This window comes from Haliotis cracherodii, unplaced genomic scaffold (assembly GCF_022045235.1).
Source record: "Haliotis cracherodii isolate W230 unplaced genomic scaffold, xgHalCrac1.p SCAF_2, whole genome shotgun sequence".
NCBI lineage: Eukaryota > Metazoa > Mollusca > Gastropoda > Lepetellida > Haliotidae > Haliotis > Haliotis cracherodii.
In genome coordinates, this window is record NW_027266275.1 from 28,713,078 (window position 1) to 28,730,559 (window position 17,482).

The window sequence follows — 17,482 nt, forward strand, 5'->3', positions numbered from 1 at the left end:
GTGTTGTCTACAGCCCCTCCTGACATGTCCAGGTTCCCTATCCATCTTGTGTTGTCTACAGCCCCTCCTGGCATGTCCAGGTTCCTTATCCATCTTGTGTTGTCTACAGCCCCTCCTGACATGTCCAGGTTCCCTATCCATCTTGTGTTGTCTACAGCCCCTCCTGGCATGTCCAGGTTCCTTATCCATCTTGTGTTGTCTACAGCCCCTCCTGACATATCCATGTTCCCTATCCTGCCTTGTGTTGTCTACAGCCCCTCCTGACATGTCCATGTTCCCTATACTGCCCCTTGTGCTGTCTACAGCCCCTCCTAGCATGTCCATGTTCCCTATCTATCTTGTGTTGTCTACAGCCCCTCCTGGCATGTCCAGGTTCCCTATCCATCTTGTGTTGTCTACAGCCCCTCCTGACATATCCATGTTCCCTATCCTGCCTTGTGTTGTCTACAGCCCCTCCTGACATATCCATGTTCCCTATCCTGCCTTGTGTTGTCTACAGCCCCTCCTGACATGTCCAGGTTCCCTATCCATCTTGTGTTGTCTACAGCCCCTCCTGACATATCCAGGTTCCCTATCCATCTTGTGTTGTCTACAGCCCCTCCTGACATATCCAGGATCCCTATCCATCTTGTGTTGTTTACAGCCCCTCCTGACATATCCAGGTTCCCTATCCATCTTGTGTTGTCTACAGCCCCTCCTGACATATCCATGTTCCCTATCCTGCCTTGTGTTGTCTACAGCCCCTCCTGACATATCCATGTTCCCTATCCTGCCTTGTGTTGTCTACAGCCCCTCCTGACATGTCCAGGTTCCCTATCCATCTTGTGTTGTCTACAGCCCCTCCTGACATATCCAGGTTCCCTATCCATCTTGTGTTGTCTACAGCCCCTCCTGACATATCCAGGATCCCTATCCATCTTGTGTTGTTTACAGCCCCTCCTGACATATCCAGGTTCCCTATCCATCTTGTGTTGTCTACAGCCCCTCCTGACATGTCCAGGTTCCATAACTGTCTTGGTATATCTACAGCCCACAGCAAGCACACCAGCTCCCTACATGCACCGATACACGCAACTCAGTATACACACCATGATAAAACTTCTCTGTGTTTTGATAACATGCTATTTTCCAACACTGCTTTCAACAGTATCATCACAGCTCTAATCCATTTACAAGCACTTTTTTCTTTGGGCTGAGACGTCTTGTTCAAAATAAACCAAATTCTTTTGGGCATCAAACCATTATACACATCATTTGATGTATAATTAAACAAATAAACGACCCATATTTCTCAGGTATTACAAGTGTGTGTGTCAATTATTATTCCCTGATTTACCATATGAGTCATCAACAAGAAGCATGTAAGAAGTACAGAACCTGGGGTTAGAAACAGTTGGAGATGAAGACACTGACTTCAGGAACGCTACACATGCCCCTTCCAACCAAGTGCAGAAACATTTGCCCAGTCGGGCATAAGCACACCAACGTTTTTCGCCATCAGGTGTCTACTGAGCAATTATCCTCCATAGCACCTGTGGGATATGAGCTCGTATTTTCCTTGTTCTCCAATGGCCTGTGTGACCCTCAACATGGATGAGCCCATCCAGTCTGATAAAGCTACTTGTCTGTGCTTGAACAAATAATCCTTCAACTGGAACTCACATAAACTAGATCTGGTTACCTATTGTTATTTTTTAATGGCACCTGCTATTCCTGTAGTGTTCTTTTGCACTTTATAAAGTGAAAATGCCAGCATCACATTGGAGCTAAATGTTACGGCTTCCTACAGTTTTTGTCAGAATCTGGGAATTGTAGACATTTGCCAAAGGGGTTACAAAACAAATCGAACACTGATAAGAAAGTGTGCAAACATCTGAAAAAATAGATGGGGTTTTTTTGGTACCAGTTAGTGCCACAAAGTCATAGTTACACATTAGAAGGTCACGCACAAGACAAATAAATAACTGTTCATGACAGCACAGACTCTGTAGACCTAATCAATTTGTAAAACAATCAAACTAATGTCAGCTTCAACAAAAAGCTTCAGGAAAACCATCAATAATAATCTATGACTTTTACTAGGTAGTTTCACCAATGGGAACGGAAACTGAATACGTAGAAATATACACTATGAGATTCAGGACGGTACTGACACCATCCAATGGGATGAAAACTGTAAGCCAACAAATGAACACCACAATGCAAACCACCACTTTCCTTACTTGTGACTGCAAGGCCGTGCACTGCCTCAAAATGTAATGCAAAACTTTCCACCTGGGCTAACACTTACTCAAGACAACTTTCATCAACAGGAATCACAAAGCCAAATTTTGGAAAACTGACCATGAAATCACCTATCAAGATGAGTAAACATGAAAGAATTATTTCTGGAAGGTTTTCGTCACGTTCAATAGCATAACCACATATGTGGTATTTGTCAGGAACATGTGCTATGTGTTATGCAAGCTTGGAGCGTAGATTGTGGTACCTTTAATGGCTTCCACAAGCTCATCGCTTGTTTTCAATATGTTTCCCTCTACCAGTTCCAATGGCCCTGGTCGATTGGCAAGTTTGGTGTTGAGGCCATCAGTCAGACGAGCTTTTTTAAGCAATCTCTGTCTCTCATGCAACGATGGGTCAATTTTAGTGTCTGGAAAATAAGGAATCCAGTTAGTATAATACCACACATGAAAACCAAATTGGAGAAAATGCTCAAATTTCACTTTTCAAACCGAATTTGAAAAATCAAATGTTATGCATTTCTCACAAAGTTAATAGTTATTGGTTATTAGTAAGTTAGAGAGTGGAAAAACAGTTTGCAAACGTTTCTTTTAATTTTTGAATCTGCTATTAGAAACTGTGTTGTCTAAAGATGCGTCTATAATACTAAAAGAATGCCAGCTTATAGTGACAACATAGTACACTATTTGGTTTTCACTTGAGACAAAAGGTTAATATAACAAGACATGCAAATGGAGCACTCATGAATACGTTTCTATATCGAAGAAAATATTTCTGTATTCATTTTTGCCATGCTTAATATTTGACATAATTTAAGACACTGCCCAAGACACTGTTCCACAAAGCAATCTTAGCGCTAAGACAATGGTAAATCACTAAGATAATCATCAGATCACATGGGAACTGGGCCCAGGACTCAGGACTCGGTTCCACAAAGCGATCTTAGCAGTAAGAGGATCAGAAGTCTCATGCTTTAACACTGACGTAAGGCTACAGATCACTTTGTGGAACAAAGCCAAGAACGGTTCATTTACAGAAGTGAACAGTATTATCTCCCTGAAGTGAAATGACAGAAGACATTACCACTTCATTAAGAGATTATATCTATATGATAAGCAAGCATAAAGACTTCATGTAACAGCAAGCCCATTTCAAACCATCACCCCATACAACAAGCAAAATCATGCACAACAGAGAGATGATGTACAGATTTGGACACGTGTTTATGTCAAGGCTGTGTTTTCCCGTGTACTTTCTTTTTCTTTCTGGGTTTTCTTGGTGAACATGCCAAGATGACAGGAGGCAAAAATATTATTTTTAAGAAATACACATTTTTTATGTCACCATTTGTGGGTTTTTTTCAAACAAAATAACTTCTTGAATCCAAAGTTCTACCAAAAATACACACACACTGGCCTTATAAATAAACATGTGAGTCTGAACAATCTTTACATCACATGCATGATCATGCAGAATTGTAGTGAGTGAGTTGGTTTTTTTGTCGCCTTTAGCAATAGTCCAGCAAAATCAGGGCTGGACACAGGAAAGGTGCTTCCCACATTGTAACCACATGGGGCAGCAAACCAGGGCCCACTTGCACAGAGTGATCTTAGCACTAAGACTATTGTAAGCCTATGTTAAAGTATGGGAGTTAAGACCATCTTAGCACTAACATCACTTTGTGCAAGTGGGTCCAGGGCCCATGACGTGGCAAGCAAGCACTTTTACCACCCCGTGTAGACTAGGAGGACATACTGGGGTGAAATGATACATGGGGGTGCGATACAATCTGTATCAAGATACTAGGATCACAACACCAAATTTGAACATTTGAGGTACATTGATTCAGATTGTCCTATTAAGACAAGTATAATACTTATTCAATTCAAATCAAGATCCCAATCCTACAAAACACTGTATAGCAGTATCGTCACACCCCTGGAAGATATGTCTTTAGCCAGTCTCCTCAACTATCCACTGTGATGAAGCATGGAATGTACAGTTCATGACAACAAGGATTTGTCTGATTCTGTCAGAACAAAACACCACAGCCCTATTTTACAAAGCAGTCTTAGCATTACAATGATTGTAAGTATATGTGAAAGTATGGACATAATCACAGGACTGTCTCCCTGGTGTAGTGGGTAGAGTGTCTGCCCGGAGAGAGAAGGGTCAGTGGTTCAATCCCCCGCTTACATCATACCAAAAGATGGTACATGTTATTACACTGCTTAGCGCTTGGCATTAAGGGGATAAAACAAGGACTGTTTGGCTTGGAGACAGTATACTATGTCTGAGTGTGGAATTCATGTTAAACTATAGCATGGTCACTTTGGTGTCTCAGTGAGCTGCCACCATATAAGTCTGGACGAGTACAAACAGCTAAACATACATGATGCATGCACGTTGCTATGTAAGTGATACAATCTTGAACAAGATGTCAAACCCCATTTTACCACTCACCTCATCTATAATCACAATCTACACATTCCAACTATCGTAAGTATATGTTAAGGTATGGCTATAATCACAGTCTTAAGATTCGACTATTGTAAGTACAGACTAAAGTATGCCTATATCAGTCTTAACATTCCAACTATCGTAACGTTGCTCATAAGTATATGTTAAGGTATGACCATAATCACATTCTTAACATTACGATGATCATAAGTATATGTTAACATATGACTATAACCACAGTCTTAATATTACAACTCTCGTAAGTATATGTTAAGGTATGGCTATAATCACAGCCATACTTACGATGCTCGTAAGTATTTGTTAAGGTATGACTATAATCACATTCTTAACATTACAATGCTCGTAAGTATATGTTAATGTATAACTATAATCATGGTCTTAACATTACGACTATCGTAAGAATATGTTAATGTATTATTATAATCACAGTAAAAACATTGTGACTCTTAAGTATATGTTAAGGTATGACTTTAATCACGGTCTTAACATTACGACTATTTAAGTATACGTTAACATATGGCAATAATAATAGTTTTAATATACAGACTATCTTAAGTATAAGTAAAAATATGGGCATTACCACAATCTTAACATTACATCTATCGTATTTGTTAAATTACAGGCATAATCTCAGCACTACTCTAATATTACAAGTGTAGGAACGGATCTAGCAACGTAGCACAACCACCATCCACAGCTTATCTCAAAGTTACGACAGCCTCAGTGTTATGAAAACCACAAGTCAATGCATATCATTACAACAGTTGTAGTGATAAGATTGCTTTTGTTGAATAACGTCCATGACAAAATCTTTGAATTTATTTTCAGTCCATGAGGCATTGGATTTCCTAACTTGAAATACACACAACATGACAACATACATTTTTCAAGTTTTTTCTTCTGAAAATAAGGGCACCACTCAAAATAAGAGTGTCTTGAAATTGTGATACATATTTGAGCTTGATAAAGGCTAAAACATATATACGATATACACATTAGACAGATTGAACCCACCTTCTAGAATGTGTTGTTGAACAAGCGACTGTCGGTCAGGGCGAGACTGGATTTTGTGTTTTAATAAGTCTCCAGTCTGAAATTAATAGAAATAATTAGTACAGTATCTTAAACAATTTAAAAAAAATTAGCAAATGAGACAACAATGTTGACAACTGAGAATTAGCATGGGTTCAAATTCATGTATATTTAACAGGTTAAGAAAGGCACTTGAGTAAAATTGAAGAAATGTCTTTGTAAATGACCAGTAATTGAAGTGTCAGCATTAGCAATCTGATGGAATGTTGTACATGCTTGTGGGACAAGTGTTACACATGCAGCGATCTGCCCCCCACTGGGGCATGGGAGATAGCCTTGGAGCCAACTGTTTGGAACTAATTACACAGATAAAGCTGACATTTCATTAGTGATAAACTGGGTTGATGGTGTTTACATTCAATCACTATAAATTCTATACTGGAGTCATACCAGTTGAACTTAACATCCTTGATGGAATTCCCCCAAAATAAAACAAAGTGCAAGTTTACTGTCGTGTTAATGTGGGTGTTGTATGGTAATTTCATTAGACCTCCCTGCATTTTACTAGTTTCCTAAAAATCCTGACCTTGTACCAACAGCTTTACTGATTTCCACCTAACGCACCATCCTACACCTCCGCATCCTACCACCCCACACATCCTCCCAAGCCAACACCCCACTACACCATCTCCACCGCAACACCCACTACACAATCCCCACCACACCATTCCACACCTCCCCATCCTACCACCATCCCCTCCTCACTACACCATGCCACCCCAATCCTCTCCCACTACACCATCCAATACCTACCCATCTTACCACCCATCCTCCCAAACCAACACCCCACCCCCCTAAACCCCACACATCTTTCCCAAGCCAACGCCACACAACGTCCCTATCAATTCTAACAACCCCAACCCACCTCAGACATCATCCCCATTCACACACAAATCCCCAACACATACACTCCACCCACATCACAAATCATTTCTTAAACTAACACCTCACCCCACCCATCCCCATTCTACCACCCCCACCCACATCACAAATCATTTCCTAAACTAACACCTCACCCCACCCATTCCCATCCTACCACCCCCACCCGCATCACAAATCATTTCCTAAACTAACACCTCACCCCACCCATCCCCATCCTACCACCCCCACCCACACCCACATCACAAATCATTTCCTAAACTAACACCTCACCCCACCCATCCCCATCCTACCACCCCCACCCACACCCACATCACAAATCATTTCCTAAACTAACACCTGACCTCACCCCCCCCATCCCCATCCTACCACCCCCCCCCCCCCCACATCACAAATCATTTCCTAAACTAACACCTCACCCCACCCATCCCCATCCTACCACCCCCACCCACATCACACACCATCCCAACCACACCTTCACTCCATCCTCACACCATCCTCACCCTAACACCACCCCACTGCATCTCAAAACTACCGACTAAATGGCAGCTAATACAAACTTTTTTTTCGGTTTCTTTCTGCTATAAATTGTTGAAGTATTTAGTGTGCCATGTTTACTTGTGAAGCACAGAACCTGATTGGTTTAACACAAGCATGAATTTGCTGTACAGCAGTCGAACAGCTGAACGTCTGTGACCAGTGACCAAGTAACGGGGTAGGCTTGTGTCAGTATGAGAGAGACAGCTGCCAAAATCCACCCATTCTCTCTCCCTCCCAACCCCACCCTCCCTGGTAGTGATACCTGCAGGCAAGACAGATGATGGGATACCTGCAGGTGCAAAACCCACAGTTGCCAGCAAGGTAGTAACACCAGCAGGTGCCACGCCCACAGTTGCCACCAAGCTAGTGACACCTGCAGGTGCCACGCCCACAGTTGCCACCAAGTTAGTGACACCTGCAGGTGCCACACCCACCACACCCCCAGTTACCACCAAGCTAATGACATCTGCAGGTGCCACGCCCACAGTTGCCACCAAGCTAGTGACACTTGCAGGTGCCACACCCACACCCACACCTGCAGGTGCCACACACCACACCCATAGTGACACCTGCAGGTGCTTCGCCCACACCCACAGTTGCCACCAAGCTAGTGACACCTGCAGGTGCCACACCCACAGTTGCCACCAAGCTAGTGACACCTGCAGTTGCCACACCCACATTTGCCACCAAGTTAGTGACACCTGCAGTTGCCACGCCCACAGTTGCCACCAAGTTAGTGACACCTGCAGCTGCCACACCCAGTGTTGCCACCAAGGTAGTGATGCAGGCAGGTGGGCGATGCTGGATACAAGCCACCACAATTCCACACCAATCTTTTCTTCCAAAGTCTAACCCCCAGCAGAGCTGACTCCCACAACACCAAATTTTATTTTCCCCATCAAACTATCCTGTCATGTCTGTCTAGCTTACATGGCAAAGTCAACAATGTACTCCATGTATGAATCCACCCAGGCTGTGCCAGAGACAGACTGCAAGATGGACAGGTAGGGGTGTTATCCACTGCCACAAGTGCCAAGCTAGCATGGTCTCCATCACAACGGCAGACTCTGCAACACCCATGGCTACAACCAATGCAACAAGAGGTATGTAGGCGATGCACAGTTGGTACACCTGCAGGGCAGTTAACAAACTCATCTCCCCTCCACTACCAGACCATGATTCTACATCCACCCCACCCACTGCTGCAATCTGTAGAGATGTAGTCAGTATACCTTGGGGGGAGGGGGGTAGAAATACATGCTCCTCTCCCATACTATATCCACCCCACCCAGTGCTGCACAGCTAGTACACCTGGGGGGCAGAGATACCAGCTTCTCTCTGCTACACTGCCTGACCATGACCATGACTCTCTGCCTGCCTGGGGACCTCCGACAGTTGGTCCTCACATTCTTCATTACATCAGTATCTATAATCAACTTCTGTCAGTCACAGAACATTTAGCCTGTATGACAAATTAACCATGACAGCTACATCATGGCATCAGCTGCTTCAGGTTTAGGTGATGTAACTTCATAGACCTGTACCACTGGTGTAGGGCAGTGGGGGAGGACATCCCTCAGGGCAAGTCCAATCTGATCACACAAGTACCGCAACACTCATTCCAGATGAGAAGGTACTCACTGGGCTTCAGTGGGATTTATCACACCTGCTTCACTAAGCCTATGTTAGCCATGTCAAGCAGAGACACACTTCAGTCTCAGATGGCATCTACATAAAGCATTTCAAAATCTTCTTCAAGTGTACAGGTCTATTCAAAAGATAAATATCAAAATCTTGAAACCAGTACATGAAAAATATATTTGAAATGCTACTGGCAGCCACATGTGCCATGTTACATCTCGACACAGTACACGATGGCATCAATGTTCGGCATCTCCTCTACACAATCTCATTGGGACTCTTCATATGACAGTTTATGTCTTGATAATCAAGTGTTGAAGTGCTTCCATAAGAACTGCTTTAGCTCCCTTAAGAGGTAGGTCAAGTCATCAGAGTGTTCAGCTCATGACCACATGCTCTGGCAATGCAAAACATCTGCCTACCCAAATACAGATCGTTCAAAATTATTCTCGGATAAACATGCACCTAATTTCTAAACAAATTGCTAGGGTTTAAGCATAATCTTGGCATCACTGAGCCCTGGGGTCCATGTTGCCAGCATATGTGCGATGCTGCAGAACATGAGTACACTACTGTGATGGTATCATACCAAGCTTACTTCAATCAGGTATTAGGTTTACCACATGTATATTTACATTGCATCAAAATACGTAATGGTGCTTTTCTACCTATGTAAAAGATTAACAAGCAAAACATAAAAGAATTACACATTAACAAATTCATGTGTACAAGAGCACTGCCCAGATTCACGTGTACAAGAGCACTGCACAGATTCATGTGTACAAGAGCACTGCCCAGATTCATGTGTACAAGAGCACTGTCCAGATTCATGTGTACAAGAGCACTGTCCAGATTCATGTGTACAAGAGCACTGCACAGATTCATGTGTACAAGAGCACTGTCCAGATTCATGTGTACAATAGCACTGCCCAGATTCATGTGTACAATAGCACTGCCCAGATTCATGTGTACAAGAGCACTGCCCAGATTCATGTGTACAAGAGCACTGTCCAGATTCACGTGTACAAGAGCACTGCCCAGATTCATGTGTACAAGAGCACTGTCCAGATTCATGTGTACAAGAGCACTGCCCAGATTCATGTGTACAAGAGCACTGTCCAGATTCATGTGTACAAGAGCACTGTCCAGATTCATGTGTACAAGAGCACTGCACAGATTCATGTGTACAAGAGCACTGTCCAGATTCATGTGTACAAGAGCACTGTCCAGATTCATGTGTACAAGAGCACTGCACAGATTCATGTGTACAAGAGCACTGTCCAGATTCATGTGTACAATAGCACTGCCCAGATTCATGTGTACAAGAGCACTGCCCAGATTCATGTGTACAAGAGCACTGTCCAGATTCACGTGTACAAGAGCACTGCCCAGATTCATGTGTACAAGAGCACTGTCCAGATTCATGTGTACAAGAGCACTGTCCAGATTCATGTGTACAAGAGCACTGTCCAGATTCATGTGTACAAGAGCACTGCCTAGAATCATGTGTACAAGAGCACTGCCCAGATTCATGTGTACAAGAGCACTGCCCAGATTCATGTGTACAAGAGCACTGCCCAGATTCATGTGTACAAGAGCACTGCCCAGATTCATGTGTACAAGAGCACTGCCCAGATTCATGTGTACAAGAGCACTGCACAGATTCATGTGTACAAGAGCACTGCCCAGATTCATGTGTACAAGAGCACTGCCCAGATTCATGTGTACAAGAGCACTGTCCAGATTCATGTGTACAAGAGCACTGCACAGATTCATGTGTACAAGAGCACTGCACAGATTCATGTGTACAAGAGCACTGCACAGATTCACATGTGCAATATTACCAATATTTTTCAAATTGGAATTACCTTGATTGCAACGCCCAGACTGTTTTGAAACACTTAAATATTTAACCACACTGCAAGGCTAATGAAAGACATGTCTAAAGTAGCATTAGAATAGATTCTAACTCACTTCAGGAGAAATGAGTGGAAAAACACTTAAGTTCAGTCACAAATCATCTTAAAAAAGGTAACAGGTTTCAATTACTTAAAAATGAAAGCCATTATTAGTAACAAAACATATAAATCCTACAGTGTGTTTCAACAAATTGCATTAGTGCTTACATCTTTTCCTCTAGCCTGGTTGAAAGGTCAGTGACCTAGAAATGACCCTGGAGACTACCTATCAATGAATGTCACTTAATCATGGCAAAACCAGCCCCACTTTCATGCATTACTACCATCCTACCAGCGTGCTATATAAGCGTGTCTTCCACCTCTGAACATAAAGCATATCCAGTGAACAATATTGTGTGGCTGTAACACCTGAGGAGAAATATACATTCCCAGCATTCTCAGGAGTGAATTATCTAAAAAGTCCCAGCCCCTTCATAATATGAAATAGTCAGCCAAACAAACCTAGAAACATAATCGGGGCGAACCGGGATTCGAACCCACAATCATAGGTTTCTGGGGTGCCCAAGGGATGCAACTCTGCACAGCGAATCACTGCGCCTTAGACGAAAGGGCCAACCGTGCCCCCTCAATATCAAAGATCAAATCAGTGTTTTAAACTGCCTACCGCCTTTAAACTGCAGGCTGGGACTGGCATGAGGAAAAAATCTTGTTGCAGTTAAATTGTTTCAGGTATGTTAAAGAGATTTGTTACCTGTAATTAACCATAACTTAATCAGATTTGAATATTTTCCATGGTAGAATGCTCAAGCAGCTTTAAATAAACAATTTTCAGATTTTCCTGGCAATATGGAGATCCAGGGGAAAAAGAAGTCAATAAATGTGGAAAACATGTCTGCACTACTAAAAAACATATGTACACTCTGCAAAATTGCCCATCCATTATTTATGACAACTATTCTCCTCTCCTAAAAGTATCGACCATGTTTTCACCTACAAGTGTGTATGTATAGAATGCCAATCTCGAGGAGAACCAGGAAATGTATTTAATACATCACCTTTCAACCCTACCCAAAGTCAAGTAGCATTAAGGTTGGGAATCTCTATATTCACTTAAAATAATGTCTGCAGTTCTGGCACATGCTGAACCCATGCCAAAAACAATTTGTTATCTTCCACTTGCATGCCACATAATGGCAGCAGTAGTTCCCTGTGTTCTGGAGAGCATCATAGACTCAAAGTTCTGGCTTTCTCTGCAGGAACTACTCGCTGCATAATTTCACTGATCGCTTACAAGAAATTGAATTATAAAAGCATTACCATAATTGCTGAGGGAGTGTGTTGGTCGCCTGTCAAAACACCTAACAACATTGTAATGATAACATGTCTCTCACATTTTTTCTAAACAGATTCCTTGTAACCTTTGATTTTGATAAAATCCTTTAAAAGTTAGCGAAGGCCGTGATCAGTCTTGACACAGTGTAATTATTATCCCATTTACAGTCAATAAACATGTTTTCTGAAGACAAAATACACTTTAATTACAATGCCTTACTGAATGGTAATTTCAGCAAGAGAGCCTATCAAATACAAATAAACAAGACCTGGACAGATTGCTGTTAAATGTTAAGATCCCTAGATTGGTTGACTGCCTGTTTAGGGAGCTAACTGTACAGGCAATCACCAAAATCTGGCAACTGGCACCAGACCTCCAAACAAACAGTTCCTGCTTTTCTTCACTTCTTGAAAATGGTATGGGAAGAAGGAGCAAACGGAAAGTGGGCGAGGCAACTTCAAAGGCTCCGCTACCATTTATCAAAGGTTGGTATACACTGTGAAGTCATGCCACCTAATTAGCAGTGTGCACCTTCATGGGGGCACTGCCGTGGTATGTAAACTCCATCACTGCGCCCCCTGGTGGGGCCATCTATCTTACTCCAATGCTGGATGATCAACAAATTATTTCTATTATGCAATTATATAAAAAGTGTGTATACCTCTTAAACTATACTAGGTAGAGGCGGTCGTCTAGCCTAGAGGTTAAAATGTTCGCTCGTCATGCCAAAGACCCGGGTTCGGACCCCGACATGGGTACAATGTGTGAAGCCATTTTCTGGTGTTCCCCGCCGTGATATTGCTGGAATATTGCTAAAAGCAGCGTAAAATCAAACTCATTCACTCCGTGAAGGTATTGGGGATAAATCTATTGATTAAAGATGCAAAAGATGCTCTAATTTAGTGAACCTCAAGGCCAATCACGAAACAAGGGAGACAAGTGAGACAAACTCTCACACCCCTGAACCATTACGATAATGTCACACTATTGTTGCAGTTGAGCCTGCGGCACAAATTCAGTAGCCATTCTGATCATTCATCTTGTTCAAGTACAAGTTCAACATACATCAATCATGACATTTTTTAAGTGGGACAAATCACTCGAATCTGTTGATTCAGGAAGTAGAATTATCTTATCCCTCCGAATTCTAATTCTGGAATCAACCGATTCGAGCGATTTCTCCATTATTTTTTGTAGTCATGCTTGAAGCAGTTTCACTGAACATAGTTGACTTATCGAACACATTATCATTCTGCAATATTTTATGTCCATTCTTTTTTTTATGGGAATATTTCAGATTCCAATTTTCTTTCTGCCTGGAAACATGACTAACTGACATGATCAGCAATGAGATTACTCCTTGTGAGAAGCATTAGTAAACTGCCATGTGGACCAGTCTGACTCAACAAACAGTACACCAGGACGTGTGTACCATGATAGCACACCAGAAAACTACAAGAAGATGAACCATATCCTGCCATGCTGGCCTAGCCCGTGTATTGTGTAGCTGCTTGTGTATGAGCAATGTTTTCACAGGTAGCCATATTTGTTGTGATATCACATCAGTCATATTCCACCAGATCTAGCAAGGATATTAAAGTTATCTCTCATCACAAAGCAATGTGGACAAGCTCAATAAACAAACATCAGTGAACATTATTCAACATTTACGGCCCATCTTTCCATTCAGTGCAGTAAACAAGCATCCCTGGCTAAAACAACCAGTGTTGACATTATACAGCTGTGAGTCGGCCAAGCTTAGACTACCACCTTCAAACACAGTCTGTGATACAAGTAGCAGTACAGTGCCATCCAAACCACCCTCATCAGACTAGCCGCAAATTTGATGCCACAAGTGTGTTTAAAAGAATGCAGACCTGCTTATTTATCTTACAGCACTGACTCTGTGTTCCCTGAAGATGAAACTTGGGATGAGGTAGAGGTAGCCATGTCTCCCTCGGTCACATTACTATCTGCCGGCATGGCCTGCATGCTTCCCATGTTTGTTTATCTTACAGCATGCATGTTGCAGTCTCCAACTGAGCACTTAAAAGCCTTGTTTAAAGACCACACTGCAACCCCAACCTGTTCCTGTTAGTGTCTATGTGCACTGACTTGACACTACATGTGCTGACAGTGCTAGGATAACAGTCAGATATGTATTCTGTCAGCTGGTTGCAGGGATAAAGGGTTAATGCAGCTGCATTTCATCACAGCACCTGTGCAACTGTCTGTTTCCATGGTAATGTTTTCCTGTAGTCAGGAAACAGGGATTAAAGGAATAAATTTGAAGTAAGTGAGTTTCTATTTCCATAAATATTTTTTTCTGTCTAGTTTCTGGAACGATACGAGATACTTATCACCTTGACGTGTTCCATGCTAATTTCCTGCTGGTTGTATCAATACAAATATACAAGCCCCTTGAAAAGTTAATGGGCTTCTATCTGCACCATTCCCTCCTATGTAAAGGTGACAGGTTCAGGCTACACCACAGAAAGCTGAATTGGCAGTACCAATAAATGTGTTCTAGTGCATGAGAAAGTAGGTGACAGCGAGTAGCCTCCCACATCTATCAGCTGCTTGCGTGTGTGCATGCTGGACACTTTCTGATTTATATTTATGCTTACCTTTGCCCTTTCCAACTGCTTCCTCTGTTCAGCGTATGCTGGAGGGGTTTTCAGTGCTGTAACACAAAATGCAGCGTAAGTCACCAGGTCATCAACAGCCTTTGTACATGGAACTCAAATGTGTCAGTCATCGTAGCCTCCGTACATGTAATTAATATGGGACACTCTCATCGTAGCCTTCGTAGAACATGTAATGAATATGCGACACTCTCATCGTAGCCTTTGTACAACATGTAGTTAATATGTGTCACTCTCATCGTAACCTTTGCACAACATGTAATGAATATGCCACACTCTCATCGTAGCCTCCGTACAACAGGTAATTAATGTGGGACACTCTCATCGTAGCCTTTGTACAACATGTAGTTAATATGCGACACTCTCATCGTAGCCTCCGTACAACAGGTAATTAATGTGGGACACTCATCGTAGCCTTCATATAACAGGTAATATCAATATGCAACACTCTCATTGTAGCCTTCGTATAACATGTAAATGAATTTGGGATTATTTTGATACATTCACAAGGGTCTAGGAGAGAGACTAACTGCTGTTGTATGGTGGTACTTAATCATCTCTCTTCCCGCTCCATCATAATGTATTTACACCACAAAACAAAAAGCTTTCTTATCAAAAGAAAAAACTAAACGAAAGTATGTGCCCCACCTGCAATAATAAATACACAACACATCCAAATATATCAGATAAGCCCAGCAACTTTAGAAATAAATTATATAATAAATAAGTTTCAGCAAAAATCATGTCTGTTTTGATATTACTGTTTATTCTTCTAACTCTCGAACACTGTTTAAGTTTGGAATCAATTCTGCCTTGATCGTGAAGGGATGTGGAACCTTATCTCGGAAAAAGTGTGTGGAAGACACACATTATAATTGAGATCTCAATATCGGCTAAAAGATAATTGTTATCTTGGCTGCTTCTCCTTGCATTAGAAGAGGGTTTATTGAAGTGCAGTTGACCTGCAATATGGCTGATTATACAGGTGTTGACATACAGATACTGTCTACCATCACCGCTGAGAATGGGCACAATAATAAGTCTCCTTATCTCTCGCATGCCTCTCATTCAGGGTTGTAATCAGTGTTTTTCTGTCCCTAGATAATTAATGTCTGTTTTCGTTTCATCTCGAGCGCTTCCAGTTCAAAGCTGGAGTGAATTCCTGGTCCTCCTCAGCTGTCCTGGAGAAAATGGAGTGATGCGTCTACATTCCTCCAAGTGGCCATGAATACAATTCTGTCATTCCTGTGACTTAATGGCAGTGGGCAGAACACACTACCTCTGCAACCATATAGCAGTGGACAGTTGCAGAGAATAATAATTAGCTGAATGCCACTTTAGCCACCAGTCTGTAGTCCAAGTCATATAAAACTTATTGGTCAAGCAAGCTCTGTAAATTACCCAAATCTACTGAACATGAATTCAAGTGACAGGTTCGAGCAAGAAAATATTTTTTGGCACAGACTGATTTAAGGTTCACTGTGAGCAAGATAATGCAGTTTTATGCCAGAGTCAGCACTTTTCCAGCAATATCACAGTGGACAGTACAGAATGGCTAAGCAACGATCCGAGCCGTCAAGTCACAGGGGCACACTATCAGCAAGGCTACACATAACCTCAATCAAGGGCAGAGTGACACTTCATTAGTTTGGTTGCACACTGAAATCACCCAATGTTCATTTGAGGGTGGCTCTTATGACAAGCAAGAGGTACTGGAGAACTATTCCTAACACTTGAAACTAAGCAGGCAAGTGAAGTGGCCTTGTCATAAACCTAATGCTAAAAGCTGTAGATTAAGGGGGCCCCTAGATTCAAATACCAGCAAAGCTCAAGGGCCAGGTCAGGCATAGCTATATGCTTTGGTTATCATCAGAAATACATTCAACATCAACTTACGTGGATATATTCCCCTGTCGACCAGTTCATTGACCGACCTCCTTAACATAAGCTTTCTCTTCAATGCTGAAACAGAACAAAAACATGTGTCAACCATGGAACTATTCAGATTACACCAAGAAATAATTGTCTCATTTCACGCAGCAACTAATCAGATCCTTATATTCATGGCAGTATTCCGATGGCTGCATCATGCGTAACGGCTGTAGAAAGCAACATACATGGCCACAGGTGTAAAGCCTAGTTTCATCCCAGATGGCACAGATCTCATATTGAACTGTGTAACGGGCATTCATGAACACTCCAGATAAACCATGAAACAGAACAAGACAGGTCAACATTCAACAATGTATCCATGGGATAAGCTAGAGAATTTCACACAATTTCAGGACAAGTTAAGTACCATGATACATATCATACTGTGACACAACCATTTCAATGTGTATCGATACGTATGTAACCCTGAATGTATCCCAAAAGATGACCGGAGGTAGTAGGAAGTGGCCTGCCAGAGTAAACTTGCTCTCCGAGCCGACCAGTCCTTGTTTTATTCTCTTAACGCTGAGTGCCAGGCAGGATATCAACAAGTACCATCTTGTAACATCTTTTGGATCCATGGGGCCAGTGATCAAACCCTCGAACTTCTGCTCTCAGGGCAGACCCTACCCACTGGACTACAGGCAGTCACATATGAAACGCAGTATTAAAAGCATTGTCTTCATAGAATACGCACTGGGAGAAGTGGTTCTAATTTCTAAAGGGATGTTTCAGGATAAATATTCAACCCAAATTTATCATAATAACAAAGGTCAAAG

At 42.1% G+C, this 17,482-nt stretch overlaps 2 protein-coding genes across 4 annotated transcripts in view; both read right to left on the bottom strand.

Annotated features, from left to right (window-relative positions):
* Window positions 1–17,482, bottom strand: part of LOC139467940 (myocardin-related transcription factor B-like) — a 102,966-nt gene that overhangs the window by 13,579 nt on the left and 71,905 nt on the right. For 2 of the 3 annotated variants that reach the window (XM_071249536.1, XM_071249535.1), the window contains 4 exons: window positions 16,668–16,733; window positions 14,754–14,809; window positions 5,737–5,812; window positions 2,489–2,650 (listed from right to left, as the gene is read on the bottom strand). In XM_071249536.1, the coding sequence (XP_071105637.1) occupies window positions 2,489–2,650; window positions 5,737–5,812; window positions 14,754–14,809; window positions 16,668–16,733 (360 nt within the window). The remainder of the gene's footprint in view (window positions 1–2,488; window positions 2,651–5,736; window positions 5,813–14,753; window positions 14,810–16,667; window positions 16,734–17,482) is intronic. The other variant, XM_071249537.1, reaches the window with a different exon arrangement.
* On the bottom strand, window positions 321–1,198 carry LOC139467941 (uncharacterized). The gene is made up of 2 exons (XM_071249538.1): window positions 774–1,198; window positions 321–720 (listed from the first exon to the last, which is right to left on the bottom strand). The coding sequence occupies exons 1-2, from the start codon at window positions 1,005–1,007 to the stop codon at window positions 475–477; spliced, it is 480 nt and encodes a 159-aa protein (XP_071105639.1). The 5' UTR covers window positions 1,008–1,198; the 3' UTR covers window positions 321–474.

What these genes read in the sequence shown, in the direction of transcription:
- LOC139467941 (XM_071249538.1), bottom strand. Translation starts at nt 1,007, where the DNA reads ATGGAACCTGGACATGTCAGGAGGGGCTGTAGACAACACAAGATGGAT. An exon ending in GGGGCTGTAGACAACACAAG is followed by an intron (nt 721 to 773) that starts GCAGGATAGGGA and finishes AACACAAGGCAG; the next exon opens with GATAGGGAACATGGATATGT.